At 32.2% G+C, this 17,331-nt stretch overlaps 1 protein-coding gene across 1 annotated transcript in view; it reads right to left on the bottom strand.

Moving 5' to 3' along the window:
* Positions 1 to 17,331, bottom strand: part of LOC143078499 (fatty acid synthase-like) — a 48,040-nt gene that overhangs the window by 13,113 nt on the left and 17,596 nt on the right. The window contains exons 14-25 of the mRNA XM_076253362.1: positions 15,753 to 15,861; positions 14,930 to 15,097; positions 14,350 to 14,508; positions 11,192 to 11,306; positions 9,589 to 9,839; positions 6,144 to 6,281; positions 5,854 to 5,984; positions 5,298 to 5,439; positions 2,921 to 3,032; positions 2,425 to 2,609; positions 1,270 to 1,485; positions 691 to 849 (exon numbers count right to left, since the gene is read on the bottom strand). Of these exons, the coding sequence (XP_076109477.1) occupies positions 691 to 849; positions 1,270 to 1,485; positions 2,425 to 2,609; positions 2,921 to 3,032; positions 5,298 to 5,439; positions 5,854 to 5,984; positions 6,144 to 6,281; positions 9,589 to 9,839; positions 11,192 to 11,306; positions 14,350 to 14,508; positions 14,930 to 15,097; positions 15,753 to 15,861 (1,885 nt within the window). The remainder of the gene's footprint in view (positions 1 to 690; positions 850 to 1,269; positions 1,486 to 2,424; positions 2,610 to 2,920; positions 3,033 to 5,297; positions 5,440 to 5,853; positions 5,985 to 6,143; positions 6,282 to 9,588; positions 9,840 to 11,191; positions 11,307 to 14,349; positions 14,509 to 14,929; positions 15,098 to 15,752; positions 15,862 to 17,331) is intronic.

Raw genomic sequence — 17,331 nt, 5'->3', positions numbered from 1 at the left:
GTTATTTTACCTATCACAACGTTGTCAATTTCATTAGCAACGCTAGATGCCCTCTTAATTTCTAGCGATAATTTCATATAACTCGACTCCGCTGAGAATTGAAATTATCAGTTACCAAAATCAAAGGAAAATTTCGTAAAATAGCAACAATTTCATATATATAGTAATATAGGAGTTAACATACACTCTCCTCACTGAATAAAGGGATTTAAAAATACATCCCTACTGATTTGATTTGATTGTTTGTGTTTTTAAAGCCATGACCTTTGATATGGAAACTAACAATCCGAGTCAATTAAGATTGGAGTCGAGTGAAGCTACACACAAGCAGGGTTTGAACTAACAACCTCAGTTTTGACTGGCTAGTAACTACAGTAGTAACTACTTAGACCTATCAGCCATCAAGGTCCCCTCCAAATCCCTACTGTATCTGAAAACAGAAATGCTGATATATGTAGTGTAATATATATGAGTTAATATTCTATCTGGCTTATTTTTTGCAGAGGTAAGACATTAGTTCACAAATCTCTTATAGAAATGTCTTCAAGGGTCTTGGAAAGCTGCTTTGAGTCACTACAGTTTAAGCTTCTGTCATAATTTTGAGAAAAAAATATCGTTGGATGAGAATATAGAACTGATAATTATAAGTTTCTATTAAAATGTAAGACTTAGAAATTATAAAGTACTTACCAATAGGTGGACAGATCAATAACCTTGGTTTCTCTACAAATTCTGTAGATTCAGATAGTAGAAACAAAGATATCAGGTAGGGAATGATTTGCTCAATGTCCTCAATCTTCCACTTATCATCAGCTGCTAAAGGAATTTCTTTGCAGATAACATCCTCTTCTGTTAAAATAAAAGTCAATATTGAAAGACTGTCCAAAAACTAAATGTTTACATATGATGTGAATGTCTCTAGTGTCAAATGCAATATGACGTGAACAAATACATTCCTAAATGTTATATCCCAACAGATATAAATACCGAACAATATGTTAAATTTTCAACCAATTAAAAGTTGATCAACTAGAGCATGCTTAATATCAAGTATCTGGATAAATCAATTAATCCATTTTTCTTGTAAATACACACAAGTCCTTTACAATAATCTTATGTTTGAATTGGCCTAAAATATTGGTTTATGCTGTGTTTCATATAGATGTCATCATTCTAATCTATTTCATTTCTTGTAATAAAAATAATTCATAACTTTTCCACAAACCATGTAATAAGTACCTAAAAATAAAATTACTATTATGTTTATACCTGTCATTAGGACCAGTCCAAGAACATCTGTTTTAGTTTTGTTATTAATGCCCTGATAGACCATTATTTTGTCTGATTTCTGACTTTGGATGCTGTAAGCCAACACAATGTTTACAGCTGTCATGTTGTAATCACTAATATTACTTTTTCTGGTGACTGCAGGCTTATCAAAGGTGACACTATTCTGTACAAGAAGAGAACCAGCTTTGCATAATCCTGAAAATAATATTATTTATTGTGAAATCATGTTATACTTCTGTAGAAAATAACTGATTGTGCTTAAAATTGTCTTTCCATAATCCCTATTCTATATTATTGAATCATACATGTGTGTTAAGTCGTATGCATGTAAGTAAGAATGAGCAAGTGATTGGATGGGTGTGTAGTCAAATTATATTTGTATGTCTTGTCCTGTACATATTGTCTTGTCTTGTGTTTAACATGTTTGTATTCAAAACTTTGATAATTGTGAATCTGTATATATCTATGTTGAGGAGACCCACATGTAGCCTCTGTCTGTTGGCAATCCTCTTTAAATAAATAAAGAATTAAATTAAAATTAAATAGAAAATAACAAAGAAGTTGTAGTACAATATTCATCAGTACAGAATTGAAGCAATACCTATAATATCACCATGTTCGATCAATATTGCATCATTTAAAAAAAATTATAGAAATAACACCAATATCAGTGAATTTTACCTATAGATCATAAATTTAATTGGACCAGTAACCCTACATTAGTGCAGATTAACCAGGAAGATGGTGTGTTCTATATAGATATAGGTCAAAGTATAGCCTGTTTTATTTGGTCACAAAGCATTGCTTAAAGCATGATTTTATAATAAACAGTAACAGGAACCTGATGTTCAGTGGTTATCATTTGTTGATGTGTTTCATAAATGTTTCTCCATTTTTATATAGATTAAACTGTTGGTTTTCAAAATTTGAGTGGTTTTACATTAGTCATTTTTGGGGCCCTTTATAGTTTGGTGTGAGCCAAGGCTCTGTGTTGAAGGTCATATTTTGACTTTTAATGGTTTACTTTTACAAATTGTGACTTGGAGGGATAGTTGTTTTATTGGCACTCATACCACATCTTCTTATATCTACATAAGTAACTATTTGACATCTATCCAATGACCATATATATACCAGTGTATTTTTCTGCCACTGCCAGTACGTTAGCACAGTCTTTGACCTCTTCGTGCACAGCAATGGGATCAATCATGACTTTTATCAATCCACCTTCCAAATATTCCATGTTAAACTCCAACACTGTATTGATGAAATCTAGCCAGTTATCTTCCCATAAAATCTCTGTCTTTTGCAAGAGATCACTGCAAATAAAGAAACAAATAAGTTGGATGATTTTCCAAACAAGTCAAAATTTTGCAGTTTAAAATACATGCAGTAATACACATATGCATGTAAATACAAACTACATTTTTATTTTGTGTGAACATATACCTGTGCAATTAAACTTAATTTCCTACAACTGTCAATTGCAAGGAAATATTCTCTTGATAATAATGCACTCGACTTCAATCTTAATTGACTAGGGTTGTCAGTTCTCCAATCGAAGGTCAGTGGTTTTCTCTGTGCACTCTGGCCTCCTCCACCCTGTGGCTTTAAATTGTGGATAACTTACCCGTCTTCAGCATATTCAATATTTTCATTGACATCTAAATCATATCCTGGTATTTTAGGCAGTTCTAACTTTTCCGATGACAACATGAAATTTCCAGAGAACAATACTATTCCTGTAACATAAAAAAGAAAACTTCAACTATTGCTATTCAATACATACATTAAAATATTCAAACTTATGTTTAAATGGTTGTCCTCTGGTCTTTGGTGGAAAGTTGTGTTATTGGTAATCATACCATGTCTCCTTACTTCCATATATTATAGTATGCTTAACAAGGGAAATTTGTACATTTTTACACAGTTTACCAAACACTCTAGATTATCTATATGTACCTTTTAAACACCAAGATAGTAATTGACTAATTCATCAGCAATGTTTCTTTGATTATTTTGACAAAATTGAACCTAAGTGCTTGCTAAAAACAAAATTTCATTTCATCACGTCACTTTTTTAATGATTCAACCAAACAAATCATATTCTATTTTTTTTTATATCTAGCTAGAGCCCCTTTTACAGAAGAAATATTGTGAGACACCACAAATTCATACAGCTGTCCTACCATTTAAAAAGGTAGTTTGCTTTGGAAGATTCTATTTAAATAAATAAACTTAATAGGAAAGGTGCAAAGCAAGTATGTACTTATAAATTACTAAAACCTTTTTTTAATCTTGTCACTGGTTTAAAAGAATTTGCAGAAACAAAGTTTGGACAGACAAGTAGACCTCAGTAATGATCACTATACATTCGACTAATTCAGCAATTATACCTAATTTGATTCTATTGTTTATGGGGATGGTAGTATTTGTAAATTCAGCATTCTATACTTTATCCATATAGTGTATTTGTAGCTTCAGTTTACTTTACACATATAATGGGATAGAGGGGGAGAGGGGAGGGGGGAAATGGAATATCAAATTTTTGTTACTGTTGCATATTATGAGCTTTGTTGGATAAAAATCAACATTATTCAAATGTCTATCAATACATCTCTTTCAGGTAAAAACTATCTACAGTCTGTCTAACTGTAAATGTCTATCAATACATCTCTTTCAGGTTTAAAAAAAACTATCTACAGTCTGTCTGTAACTGTAAATGTTTCAAAATTGAATTTCTATAATAACTCTACAAAACAGACATCTTTTTATTTCTCATTTGAATGTTCCAATAAACATGTAATAGATATATATGTATACAAGCACTTGCATAAGGTCTATTTCTATCTGACCCCATTCATATGTTTTACAGCTTTTACATTAATGCTAGCAAGACAAATCTTTGTTTGGCTTGCTTGCTTTGTTTGTATCAATGTTTGCTCAAGCATGGCAATTAAGATAGGTGGGGTTTCAGCTTGTATACATCATACTTAAATTTTATTGGACGTTATGTTTGAGGTTAAGGACACTAAATTTTAAAACATCACATGACAAATATTCTCACATGTTTCCTTACCTGTAAATATACAATAGTCAGGATTCTACTTCGTCAAAATTATCTCCCCATTACGGCAGTTCATTTTCACAATCGTAGAAATGGAAACCAATTTTTTTTCGAACATATGCATTTTCATCATCCAACTTAAAGATTGTCGTCAAATACTTTTAGTAAAATAGCTATTCGAACACACCTACTCTGATTTTGTGATTCATTGGATAGGTATTTCACTTGACCCCTACATTTCATCTTTTAGTATTGTGATTTTTTTTATGTTATAAAGTCAACCTGTAGCTTTGCTATATAAAAATGATAGAATCTGAAGCGAGATGATGTATCAAATACTCTTCCTTTGTACGTTTTCAAGACAAAATATTCATCTCAAACACACCCTAACATAAAAAAAGGTGCACTCGATTTTCTCTTTTCGATACAATTGTTACCCATTTATTGGAATTTTTTTTAGTTACATAAATGAAAGGGCAGACACAGAAACAACTGAACTAATAGATTGATATGTTATAAAAAAACAATATTAAGTTTATATTTTTCTTTCATTGACCAATTATTGTATTTTTACAGGTGAGGAAACATGTGAGATTATTTGTCATTTGATGTTTTAAAATTAAGTGTCCTAAACCTCAAACATAACGTCCAATAAAATTTAAGTATGATGTATACAAGCTGAAGCCCCGCCTATCTTGATTGCCATGCTTGAGCAAACATTAATACACACAAAGCAAGCAAGCCAAACAAAGATTTGTCTTGCTAGCATTAATGTAAAAGCTGTAATAGTATAGTAAATATTTAGTTTAGATGGTACTGAGTGCTTTCCTTTCAAAATATAAAATAGATTAAACTTGACATCATTTCACAATGTATTGGACATTATAGGTGTTTTCTATCATATTTTTGTATGCTTAGGCAGACTTTAATTTTTTTTTACCATCGTTGTGTACAGCAAATCTTTGTTTTCCCTGTAGAACTTGTACAACAGCTCCTTGTAGAAGTTCATTTACTGTTTCTGTATTTTGATTGAGGTCTAAATTGGAGAAAGTTATTCCTCTGTCCAAGGCAGTTTTTGATTCCTGCAAGGGTAAAGTATTAGAGGTATTAAAATACAATCCCATAGGCATACCACATAAGTAACAAGAAAAACTGTGAGCTACTGCTCACTGAAGATGCCCCCAATTGAATATTTCGATAAATAGGAAGTTGTTGAAGGATGAATCTGAAAACGCATCACACAGTATAGCTGACTTACAGAAACCCTGAAACCAAATTTCAGAAATCCTTGTCATGTAGTTCCTGAGATAGATGTGACGAAAATATCCATGGAACAGTTGGACGGAGAGATGGAGGTAAAACAGTATCATAACCACCACTTTTTTTAATGCAAGTGTTTAAAAACATTTCTCTGATCATACAACTCACTAAAATATTTAAAATTAAATACTTTTTCTAAATCAATAATTTTGAACATAGAATTCTATTTGTCTTACCAAGGAATTGTCTTTTGAAGTTTTTTGTGATATGGCTAACCAGCTGTGATAAATCAGTGTAGCCAGTGGTGTATGTATACCCTCTGAGTCGCCGAGGTCGATAGTGTAGGGCATTACTGCTTCATCCTTCACTGAAATAAAAGATTACATATAAGTTTGAGTTTGAACCATCAGAGTTATAAATGTTCATGGATAGCAAAGATATGTGATTATATAAAGTTTATATGACTGTTTCTTTGTTCCTTTAATATATAACTATAAGCATTCTGATAAAGTCATATTATACCAACCTCTAGAAAAGAACTCTGGCCAATCTGGTATTGACCATGAGTAGGAATGATCCCATCTAATGAGAGAACTAATTGATGGAGATTTTACATCCAATGGGAAATCTGACTGGTAAAAAACACTGACGTCCATTGGCTGACCTGGCAAAATAACAAGTAGAATTGGTACTTTACACTGCTAATAAATAAATGGGGAATAGACACAGATGATGATCCCACTTCCATATCATAAGAAGTTATAAAAGGACATAACTGAAAAACTGTAAAAGTGAAGCTACCCATATTTGTACATCATCTTGAGTTTTCTGGTTATTAGTAATTCATATTAGTTTTATAGCATTTGGTTGAGGCAAACTTAAGTTAGAGAACAGAAAAGAAAAATTCAGCAATTTTTCCATTTGTAAAGGGGCATAACTCAAAAACAGTAAATGTGACACCACCCAAATTCAAACTTGATCTATATTCTGTGATAAGCATTGTGTATATGTTTAACAACATTTGATTTAGGCTTAATTTAATTAGAGAACGGAAACAACAAATTCATCAATTTTTCCATTTGTAAAGTGGCATAAACTTAAACGTTTGAACGATTAAAGTGACACCAGCAAAATTCAAAGTTGATTTGTATTTTGTGGTAATAAGTATTGGGTATAAGTTTTATAACATTTGGTTGAGGCAAACTAAAGTTAGAGAATGGAAACCAACTTTGGGACATACATACGTTTGGACTGACAAGGGTAAAACTTTATGTCCCCTCCGCTACGGCTGGGGCATAATAAAACTGTTGTTTATTATGGTCTAGAATAATGTCTTTTGTTCTAATATACTCCTTGTAGGCCCATTTCATGAATTAAATTCTTCTATTGATTGATTTTTCGCTCTATCTAGAGGTTGATCATATCATTTCACATTTCAAAATCATTTCATTGGTCATTAAGATAAATAATTTTACTTTCCACTGTCATTCATGATCATTTTCAAATCAATATTACAAGATATACATGACTTCTTATAGGCCCAAGACCACAATTAATGACCCCGCTTTTCGTTGTCCACGAATATAGTTCCTTTTAATTAGAGTGTATTTTTCCTTAATTTTTTTTCTTTCCTTTCCTCACTCATTCCTTAAATCTTTTTGGGTGGAAATGAAAGAAGAGAGGTCAAATAAATTTTTGGAGGTTGTATTTTAACTGATTTTGATATGGAATGAGTGATTAGGTCAAGTGCAAAAAGGTGATATTTACAGTTTTCGGAACATCTCTTGACTTGTCAATAGGGGTATGGATGTGTATTGGCTAAATTTGTAAAAGTGATTGCTTCAATCTTTCTGAATTTTGGATATATATTTGGACTAGGACAATACATTACACACACAAAAAATTGGACAAAAGTGCATGGTGCAATTTTTTTAATGATGCAAAAGGTTATAAAGAACTGATAGAGGAATTAATTGTGGTCTGTGGCCTAAGAGGTGCATTTCAGCAAATTTAGAATTTTTACTTTGGCATCTTTTCTGAATGATCTATTGGTATTGATTTGTCAAACTATATGAGAAGAAATGATTTTCACTTTCATTTGATAGAAATTTTGTGAAAAAGTCACTTTTCAGGTTAAATGCCTAAAATGTAGCTTTTTCACTTTTTTCACTATTTTTTCAAAAACAGCATGCTTAATTTCTCTCTGACAGTTTTTTTCTGATATCTATTTGTGTTTGTGGTATTTATTTCAGTTGTTTAACTTATTTGTGAACTCTGAACACAAAAAACAGTAGATAAAAACATAAAAAGAGTGCAAAATGTGCTGTTTTAATAGTCTAAGTCTAACGGTCAGTATACGCAGCAGGTGAAATGTGAAGTTCTATGCACTTAAAAGTTGTATTCCAAAACAGATTGCACTGAACCTACATCAAAAACACTTATTACTGGTTGCTTAACCATTTCTGTTTCACAGACTACCTTTACTTTCTTCTGTTGGATAGCTAGTGGTTTAAATATTGGCCTTTTGAGGCTGACATTTCATTCAGTTTTTAAACAGTAAAGTTAATAAACTTTGCATCAGACCATACTGTCTGCATATATAGTTGAAAGTGACAGTCTTGTTACATCCAGGCTCCATGTTTTATCATATCTGAGCACAGATTTTAGCAAAAAGAAGTATATCTCCATCTCCCATATCATTTATATGCTTTTAAATATGCAAATGTGGGGAACGGCCTAAACTGGCAATCTGGTTTTTCAAGCATAACATTGCTAAAGACCATTTTATCCACATGCGTTATGCTATTTGAAACTTATATTTCCATCAAAAGTACATTTATAACCTGTTAAAGTTTGTTTGATAACTTAACAACTTCAGAAAATTGTGGTAAGTGAAAAATATTACATTTGATATAAGGCCTCACCCTAATTGAAAACCTCTATTTTTTGGCACAGGCTCATATAAAATTAACTTCTGGCCATTTTGCATAAGTCTGATACATGAAATATGCTTTCTGTTGCTTTAAATAGATGTTAACTTATACATAGAGACATTAAAAAGTGTTAGTTTTGGTATCTTTTGGTTTTTAGAAGCTCAAATTTGATAGTTTAAATTGTTCTAATTCAACGCCACAATTCAGCACCCAAAATTCAGATATAAAAAATGCCACATTTTTTTTATTTGGTATCATATGGCTTTGAAACTTTGTAACCTGTTTTATAATATACTAAGCTTGAATCATGCCAAGTTTTATTAGAATTGGTCAAGTTTTAGGCCCCTAATAGGCCCAAGACCACAATTAATGACCCCGCTTTTCGTTGTCCACGAATATAGTTCCTTTTAATTAGAGTGTATTTTTCCTTAATTTTTTTCTTTCCTTTCCTCACTCATTCCTTAAATCTTTTTGGGTGGAAATGAAAGAAGAGAGGTCAAATAAATTTTTGGAGGTTGTATTTTAACTGATTTTGATATGGAATGAGTGATTAGGTCAAGTGCAAAAAGGTGATATTTACAGTTTTCGGAACATCTCTTGACTTGTCAATAGGGGTATGGATGTGTATTGGCTAAATTTGTAAAAGTGATTGCTTCAATCTTTCTGAATTTTGGATATATATTTGGACTAGGACAATACATTACACACACAAAAAATTGGACAAAAGTGCATGGTGCAATTTTTTTAATGATGCAAAAGGTTATAAAGAACTGATAGAGGAATTAATTGTGGTCTGTGGCCTATACTGATGTATGCAATGTATATGTTTGCATTTTGTTTGATTTTCACGAGGGCCTCAGGGAAGATTAGTTATATAGCTAACTGTGTAACCCTCTTAAAATAAAGTATTGTTGTTGTTGATATCAAATTTCCTGGTGGTTATAAAAAGAAAGGTGAAAAAAACACTTTGACAATATATTCCACCTTTCGAGCATTCTAAAAATAATCAAGAAAACATGTATTCCCAAGTCTACTTACCAATCATATGAATCTCCCCTAATGTCTTGAGGAAGGACACAGGACATGGTTTACAGTCAATAGATTTAGATTCTTCACTAATCACAGCATGTACACCATTTAAGTTAATATTGATGAGTGTTACATTGGAAGGCATGGACTGTAGAATATCATGTGCTCTAACAACTCTGTTCAGGATACTACTAACAGCACCACTGTCCACATACTGATCTGGGTGTTGTAAGTGTTTAGGGTTCTTCGTCAAACCAGATCTGAAATTTATATTTTGCAGCTGCAGTCTAATATGGGGCAGTATTGTGAATTTAGTCAGGATATAAACAATAATTATATAAGACAAAAAAAAAAGAAATTATAAGAACACATAGTGTTGGTTCTATGGTTTTGTTGGCTTGTTGTCTAACAAATCAATCCCATCAAACTAAAGAAAAAGGATACAATAGATACAGTTACAGCCTATTTCATTGAGTGTGTAGGGAAAGGTAGAACCCTTGATTAGTTTGCTTGTTAGCTGAACCGTGAAGTCATTATTAGGTAAGGTATACTACCATCCTTTTGAAGTAGTCTAGTCTTGTAGACAGATAGATTGTTTATCTGTGGGACTAGTCTACTCTTAAAGGAGGGTAGTTCACCTAACCTAATAATGACTTCACGGTTTAGCTAACAAGCAAGCTAACAAAAGATTCTACTTTTCCCTGCACACTCAATGAAATCGGCTGTACATCTGCCTTATATCTTGACTTATATCTAGAAATTGACAAGTAGGGTCGGTTGAAAACAAAACTTTACGACAAAAGCGATGATTTCAGCTTCCAAATTGTGTACTTTCCATTTCTATGTAGCAACATTCCAACAGAACCTGCATACGGAGTATATATCTCCCAATTGATACAATATTCCCGGGCTTGTATTTCCTATTATGATTTCCTTGATAAAGGGTTGCTGCTCACAAGGGAGCTATTAAACGAAGAATTCCAAAAGGTGAAGGTGAGGTCATTCTGGAAATTTTATGGACGCAATCATGAGTTGGTTGACTGTTACGGAATATCCATTTCACAGATAATATCGGATATGTTTATTATGTTGCAACTACAATCCCTTTCCTTTTTCAGGAATGTGACCTATGGAATTAGACTATATTCTGGGTTTGTAATAACATGAGCAAGACAACAGGTGCTACATGTGGAGCAGGATCTGATTAACCCTCTGGAGCACCTGAGATCACCCCCAGTTTTTAGTGGGATTCGTTTCGCTTAGTCTTTAGTTTTCTAATGTTGTGCCTTGTGTACTATTATTTGTCTATTTGTCTTTTTATTTTTTAGTCATGGTGCTATCAGTTTATTTTTCAATCTATGAGTTTGATGTTCCTCTGGTATCTTTTGTCCCTCTTTTATTGCTCTTATATTTATGTCTTCTTTTCCCCGAGTCCCTAGAGTAAACTGTTAAAGTAGATCAAACCCAGAATTGATCAATCAATGAAAAACTACATTAACAATAGCAGAGGAATTGTTGAGAAAATTAAAACAGTAACCATTAAATCTCCAGTTTAAAAAAAAATTAAAATAAATTCTAAAGCCAGTACAGCACCAATGTTACCATTTCCTACCTCATTTTTGGTTCCTGGATGACAACTTTGAGTTTATCTTTTACTTTCTCAGTAAGACTATCTAACAGTCTACAGTAAAGTATTATACCATCTGTCAATTGTTGGTAGTAACCACCTAAAATAGTCAAAAGTAAAAATTAGTTTTTGATCATTGAAAGCTAAGACAAAGTTGTCAGTTGCATAGGAGGCACTAGTAACAGAATAACAAGAGGCTCTCAAGAGCCTGAATCGCTCACCTGAATTTTTTTGGTTTAATCTCATATCAATGATTATTTTGGCTTTTCAATTTATTTAAATGTTCTTTGAATCGTCCTATTTTCTTCAAAAGCAAAAAAAAAATCATTTTCTCCTATGTTCTATTTTAGCCATAGGAGCTATGTTTCTTGACATACAAGGAAATGAAATATAAAATTTATACTAGATACTCTGAAACTCTAAAACTCATTTAGCCTAAGTTTGGCTGAAATTGATACAGCAGTTTCAAAGGAGAAGATTTTTTAAAGTAAGTCAACATGATGAACAAATTGTGAAAAAAGTCTTTAAAGGTCAATAACTCCTTAAGAGGTCAATTGACAATTTTGGTCAAATTGACTTATTTGTAGATCTTACTTTGCTTAACATTTTTGCTTTTAACAGTTTATCTGTATCTATAATAATATTCAAGATAATGACCAAAAACTGCAAAATTTCCTTAAAATTACCAATTAAGTGGCAGCAACCCAACAATGGTTTGTTTGATTCATCTGAAAATTTCAGGGCTGATAGATCTTGACCTAATGAACATTTTTATCTCATGTCAGATTTGCTCTAAATGCTTTCGTTTTTGAGATATAAGCCAAAAACTGCATTTGACCCCTATGTTCTATTTTAAGTAACGGCGGCCATGTTTTTTGACGGATCAAAAATCGAAGCACACACTTCGTGCGGGATAATCTAAGGAACAATCATGCTAAGTTTCATCCAAATCCATTCAACAGTTTCAGAGGAGAAGATTTTTTAAAGTTAGCAAATATGATGAACAAATTGTGAAAAATTGTCATTAAAGGACAATAACCCCTTAAGGGGTCAATTGACAATTTTGGTCACATTAACTTATTTGTAAATCTTACTTTGCTGATCATTTTTGCTGTTTACAGTTTATCTTTATCTATAATAATATTCAAGATAATGACCAAAAACTGCAAAATTTCCTTAAAATTACCAATTAAGTGGCAGCAACCCAACAATGGTTTGTTTGATTCGTCTGAAAATTTCAGGGCTGATAGATCTTGACCTAATGAACATTTTTACCCCATGTCAGATTTGCTCTAAATGCTTTCGTTTTTGAGATATAAGCCAAAAACTGCATTTGACCCCTATGTTCTATTTTAAGTAAGGACGGCCATGTTTTTTGACGGATCAAAAATCGAAGCACACACTTTGTGCAGGATACTCTAAGGAACAATCATGCTAAGTTTCATTCAAATCCATTCAGTAGTTTCAGAGGAGAAGATGTTTGAAAAATTGTTAACGACGACGACGACGACGACGGACGCCAAGTGATGAGAAAAGCTCACATGGCCTTTTAGGCCAGGTGAGCTAAAAACTAGAGGCTCTAAAGAGCCTGTGTCGCTCACCTTGGTCTATGTGAATATTAAACAAAGGAAGCAGATGGATTCATGACAAAATTGTGTTTTGGTGATGGTGATGTGTTTGTACATCTTACTTTACAAAACAGTCTTGCTGCTTACAATTATCTCCATCTATAATGAACTTGGCCCAGTAGTTTCAGTGGAAAATGTTAATAAAAATTTACAAATTTTATGAAAATTGTTAAAAATTGACTATAAAGGACAATAACTCCTTACGGGGTCAATTGACCATTTCGGTCATTTATGACTTATTTGTAAATCTTACTTTGCTGAACATTATTGCTGTTTACAGTTTATCTCTCTATAATAATATTCAAGATAATAACCAAAAACAGCAAAATTTCCTTAAAATTACCAATTTAGGGGCAGCAACCCAACAACGGGTTGTCCGATTCATCTGAAAATTTCAGGGCAGATAGATCTTGACCTGATAAGCAAGTTTACTCGTGTCAGATTTGCTCTAAATGCTTTGGTTTTTGAGTTATAAGCCAAAAACTGCATTTTACCCCTATGTTCTATTTTTAGCTGTGGCGGCCATCTTGGTTGGTTGGCGGGGTCGCGCCATACATTTTTTAAACTAGATACCCCAATGATGATTGTGGCCAAGTTTGGTTTAATTTGGCCCAGTAGTTTCAGAGGAGAAGATTTTTGTAAAAGATTACTAAGATTTACGAAAAATGGTTAAAAATTGACTATAAAGGGCAATAACTTCTAAAGGGGTCAACTGACCATTTCGGTCATGTTGACTTATTTGTAAATCTTACTTTGCTGAACATTATTGCTGTTTACAGTTTATCTCTATCTATAATAATATTCAAGATAATAACCAAAAACAGCAAAAATTCCCTAAAATTACCAATTCAGGGGCAGCAACCCAACAACGGGTTGTCGGATTCATCTGAAAATTTCAGGGCAGATAGATCTTGACCTGATAAACAATTTTACCCCCGTGTCAGATTTGCTCTAAATGCTTTGGTTTTTGAGTTATAAGCCAAAAACTGCATTTTACCCCTATGTTCTATTTTTAGCCATGGCGGCCATCTTGGTTGGTTGGCCGGGTCACCGGACACATTTTTTAAACTAGATACCCCAATGATGATTGTGGACAAGTTTGGTTTAATTTGGCCCAGCAGTTTTAGAGGAGAAGATTTTTGTAAAAGTTAACAACGACGCCGGACGCAAAGTGATGGGAAAAGCTCACTTGGCCCTTCGGGCCAGGTGAGCTAATGAAAGAATATATCAAATTAGGTTGGTTAAAAGTTCAATTATTTTTTTTATTTTTTTTGAAGACCAGTAATAAATCTTAGTGAAACACATATTTTTTGGTATGTTGGTTGGTAAAGTATGTCATTACAGTCAATGCTGAGCAAACTTGCTTTTGAAGGATACACTATTGAAATACTGAATCTCATGATATGGTCTCTTAAATTAATTGGATGAGCTATAACTTTTGTGGTTTCCAACTAAAAACCAAACTTAAATCAAAATAAAACCCCAAACAAAAAAATTCAAAGACCATAGTTTTACCTTTATCATGGATCAGTTCTAGAGTCTTGTCTGCATATCCATTAGTTATCCCTATAATTGCTGAGTCATCAGATAAAGTTGTCAATACCTTGACCTTTGGCCCTAAACAATACATCTCCTGCAGGCTCAGCTTTGCTTTGTAGATCTTGTAATCTTTTGCTGAAATTTGAATTTAATAAATAACAACATCAACTCAAGCTTCATATCAGAACAATTCTAAACAAACATTGCAACTCTCATTTCACAGTTGCAGAAGATGTATTCAACATATACAAATGAATACAAATTTCCATTTAGAAATCAACTTAAGATGATACTGAATATTATTTTTTTTTTTTCAAGTTGAACAAGTTTTTCAAACAAATATGCAGTCAGCATTAATTATTGAAATGGATAATTTTTTAACTCTTTATTGTGGGTATCTTCCTAATAATAACAAGACGTTTCATGGCTTAGCTTCTTTTAGAAAAAAAAAAATCAAATGCTAGTCTTTCTTATTGAGTGATTATTCAATTAAGTAGTAAGTCAATAAGTTCAAATGCCCCATTTACTCCTTCATCTATGATCATAAAACTAATACCACTGTGTCTGGAATGCTCTTCTATAGTTTGTCCTATAATATATGCCACTCTCAAGCACTGTTCTCTGGTCAAGCTGTTATCCACATAGCATGCTACTATCTCAGACAAACCAATACCATAAACACCTGAAATTTTCACCTTAGCAGCCTGGAGACAATCAACAATACCTAAAACATATCACAGTGTTATATATCAGTATGTATCTGTGTGTAAGAGAGAGTTGTTCACCTTTTACCAGTATTTTGTATTTTTGTTTGTGACATCATCTTTGTCTGATTAAAATATAGAAAACTGAAGTATATGTGGTTTTTTTTTATCTGTCAGCATTTAATTGCCTCCATCCTTGCTACCAGAGCTATTCCCAAAGTCTGTTACAACAATATAAGGTTTTTGATTTCATATTTGAGTTCAGTTGATGCAATGAAGCAGTAAAAAATGAATAAATATGTTCTTTATTTATTGTAAATCATGAGATACCTGTGTAATTACATTCTTTTTTTTTTATTATTTAATAGATTTTACATCAAGTTTTAATGATTGCATAGATGACTGGATGGGTTTTAGATGTCCAATGACTAATAATACATGCATATCAGGATGTCAACATATCAATAATAACTCAAAATAAAGATTTTTTTATTAAGATAAGGAGAAGTCTCTAATACTTGTTACATTTGACTGATCAATAATTAATGTTTATTGTTTCAAGTAAATCTATCCATAAATTTCATTGTTTTCCAGATAAAGCAAGTTAAATTTTTTTTTTGAAAACTTTTTGCAATTTTTAATTTGAAATTTTTGTTCAAAATATTATATAGATACCTATCATTACTGCTATAGCTTTGACAAATCCATTTGCTGTAGTGGGTTTCACAGGAAGTTTTAAAGCCTCTGTCATGATCATCTTTAATCCAATCTTGTCCTTTACAATCTGAAGAGTACAATATTAAATGTATTCTTAAAACATCTACCTTTAGAAATACTTCCAATACAAGTTTAGAGCAACAGAACAGCTCAGGAATTTTGATCGTGTGGCAGTGTATTGCTTTACTGTTTTCAAAAGAACCAACTGCAACTTTAAAAAAATAGTTTTTTCATGCAAGTCTGTAATGTTAAAAATCAGAGAAGCAGCAGAGAAAGACATTTTTTCCAAATGACAGAACTTTTATGGCATCTACACATGATGAAAGTAATAAACTTTGGGTGTGAGCTTGTGATACAACTGTCCCTAGTCATTGCTATAAAAAAAATACTGTGAAGTATTTTTATAACTTAGCATCACCAAAAGTGAAAAGTAAACATCTTAAACATTCATAATAATCGTAAAATAATATTACAAATCAATGAAGGCATACTCAAGTTACTACATATTGTTGCTGATTTATCTAGCTACGATTTAAAATACCCATAATTGGAACTACAAAAAAAATAATCCTTAAAGGGTACAGAGAGCCTAAAACCATCATATTCAAGGGTACAGAGAGCCTAAAACCATCATATTCAAGGGTACAGAGAGCCTAAAACAATCATATTCAAGGGTACAGAGAGCCTAAAACCATCATATTCAAGGGAACAGAGAGCCTAAAACCATCATATTCAATCATTTTGGAAAGACTGAAGTAATTTCCTCATGACACCCTCAAATTCAGGTGTGTGATGTTTATTCCAGATAATGTGGATTCAGTTATTTTCATGGGTACTAATTTTCATGGTTTGAGGAAAACTTGTATATTTGTGGTTCTGGAAAAGTCTACATACATTTCTATAGAAAGTGTGTAAGTCGTTGAATATTAAATTTGTGGTTCCATTGTCAGAGTTCACGATAAGTGGCGGTCCTTAGCATTTTACCACCAAAATTTTGCATAGGACTGACACAATTTTAGTATTTTTCAATAGAATTAAAGGGAAATTCCGCGATTTTTTACTTATCATCTAATTATGTTCATCTTAACATAAAAAACACATTTGCAAAGTTTTAAATTTATATTCCATCTAATAACGGAGAAAATCAAGTATTTGTAACTTTTTTTGTTGAATTCTCGAGTGGGTCGTGACGTATTAGCCCGATTTATTGAATTCTGGGAAAAAATAAAATCTGTTTAACTCTTATAGCTTATCGACAATATACGTAATTAAAAGCGCACAGCTGACGAATGGTCGTAGTTATTAACCACAATATAATAATGAACGAAAATGAATATGCATATACCGTTTTGTATTGGTTGAATTAAACTCCTATAAAATTATCTCTAGTAAATGTTTTTGAATAAAATTAAATTATTGTTGAGATTTTATTCATAAAATATTTATTGAACATTTTTACTGATATTGAAGTGAAAATATTTCAGTTCTATTTACCCTTATTGTTTTGATAATCATTTCAATGCAACTAATGTGTGAG

This window comes from Mytilus galloprovincialis, chromosome 6 (genome assembly GCF_965363235.1).
Source record: "Mytilus galloprovincialis chromosome 6, xbMytGall1.hap1.1, whole genome shotgun sequence".
Lineage (NCBI taxonomy): Eukaryota > Metazoa > Mollusca > Bivalvia > Mytilida > Mytilidae > Mytilus > Mytilus galloprovincialis.
The sequence above is the reverse complement of the archived record's forward strand: the minus strand, read 5'-3'. Positions and strand labels throughout refer to the sequence as shown.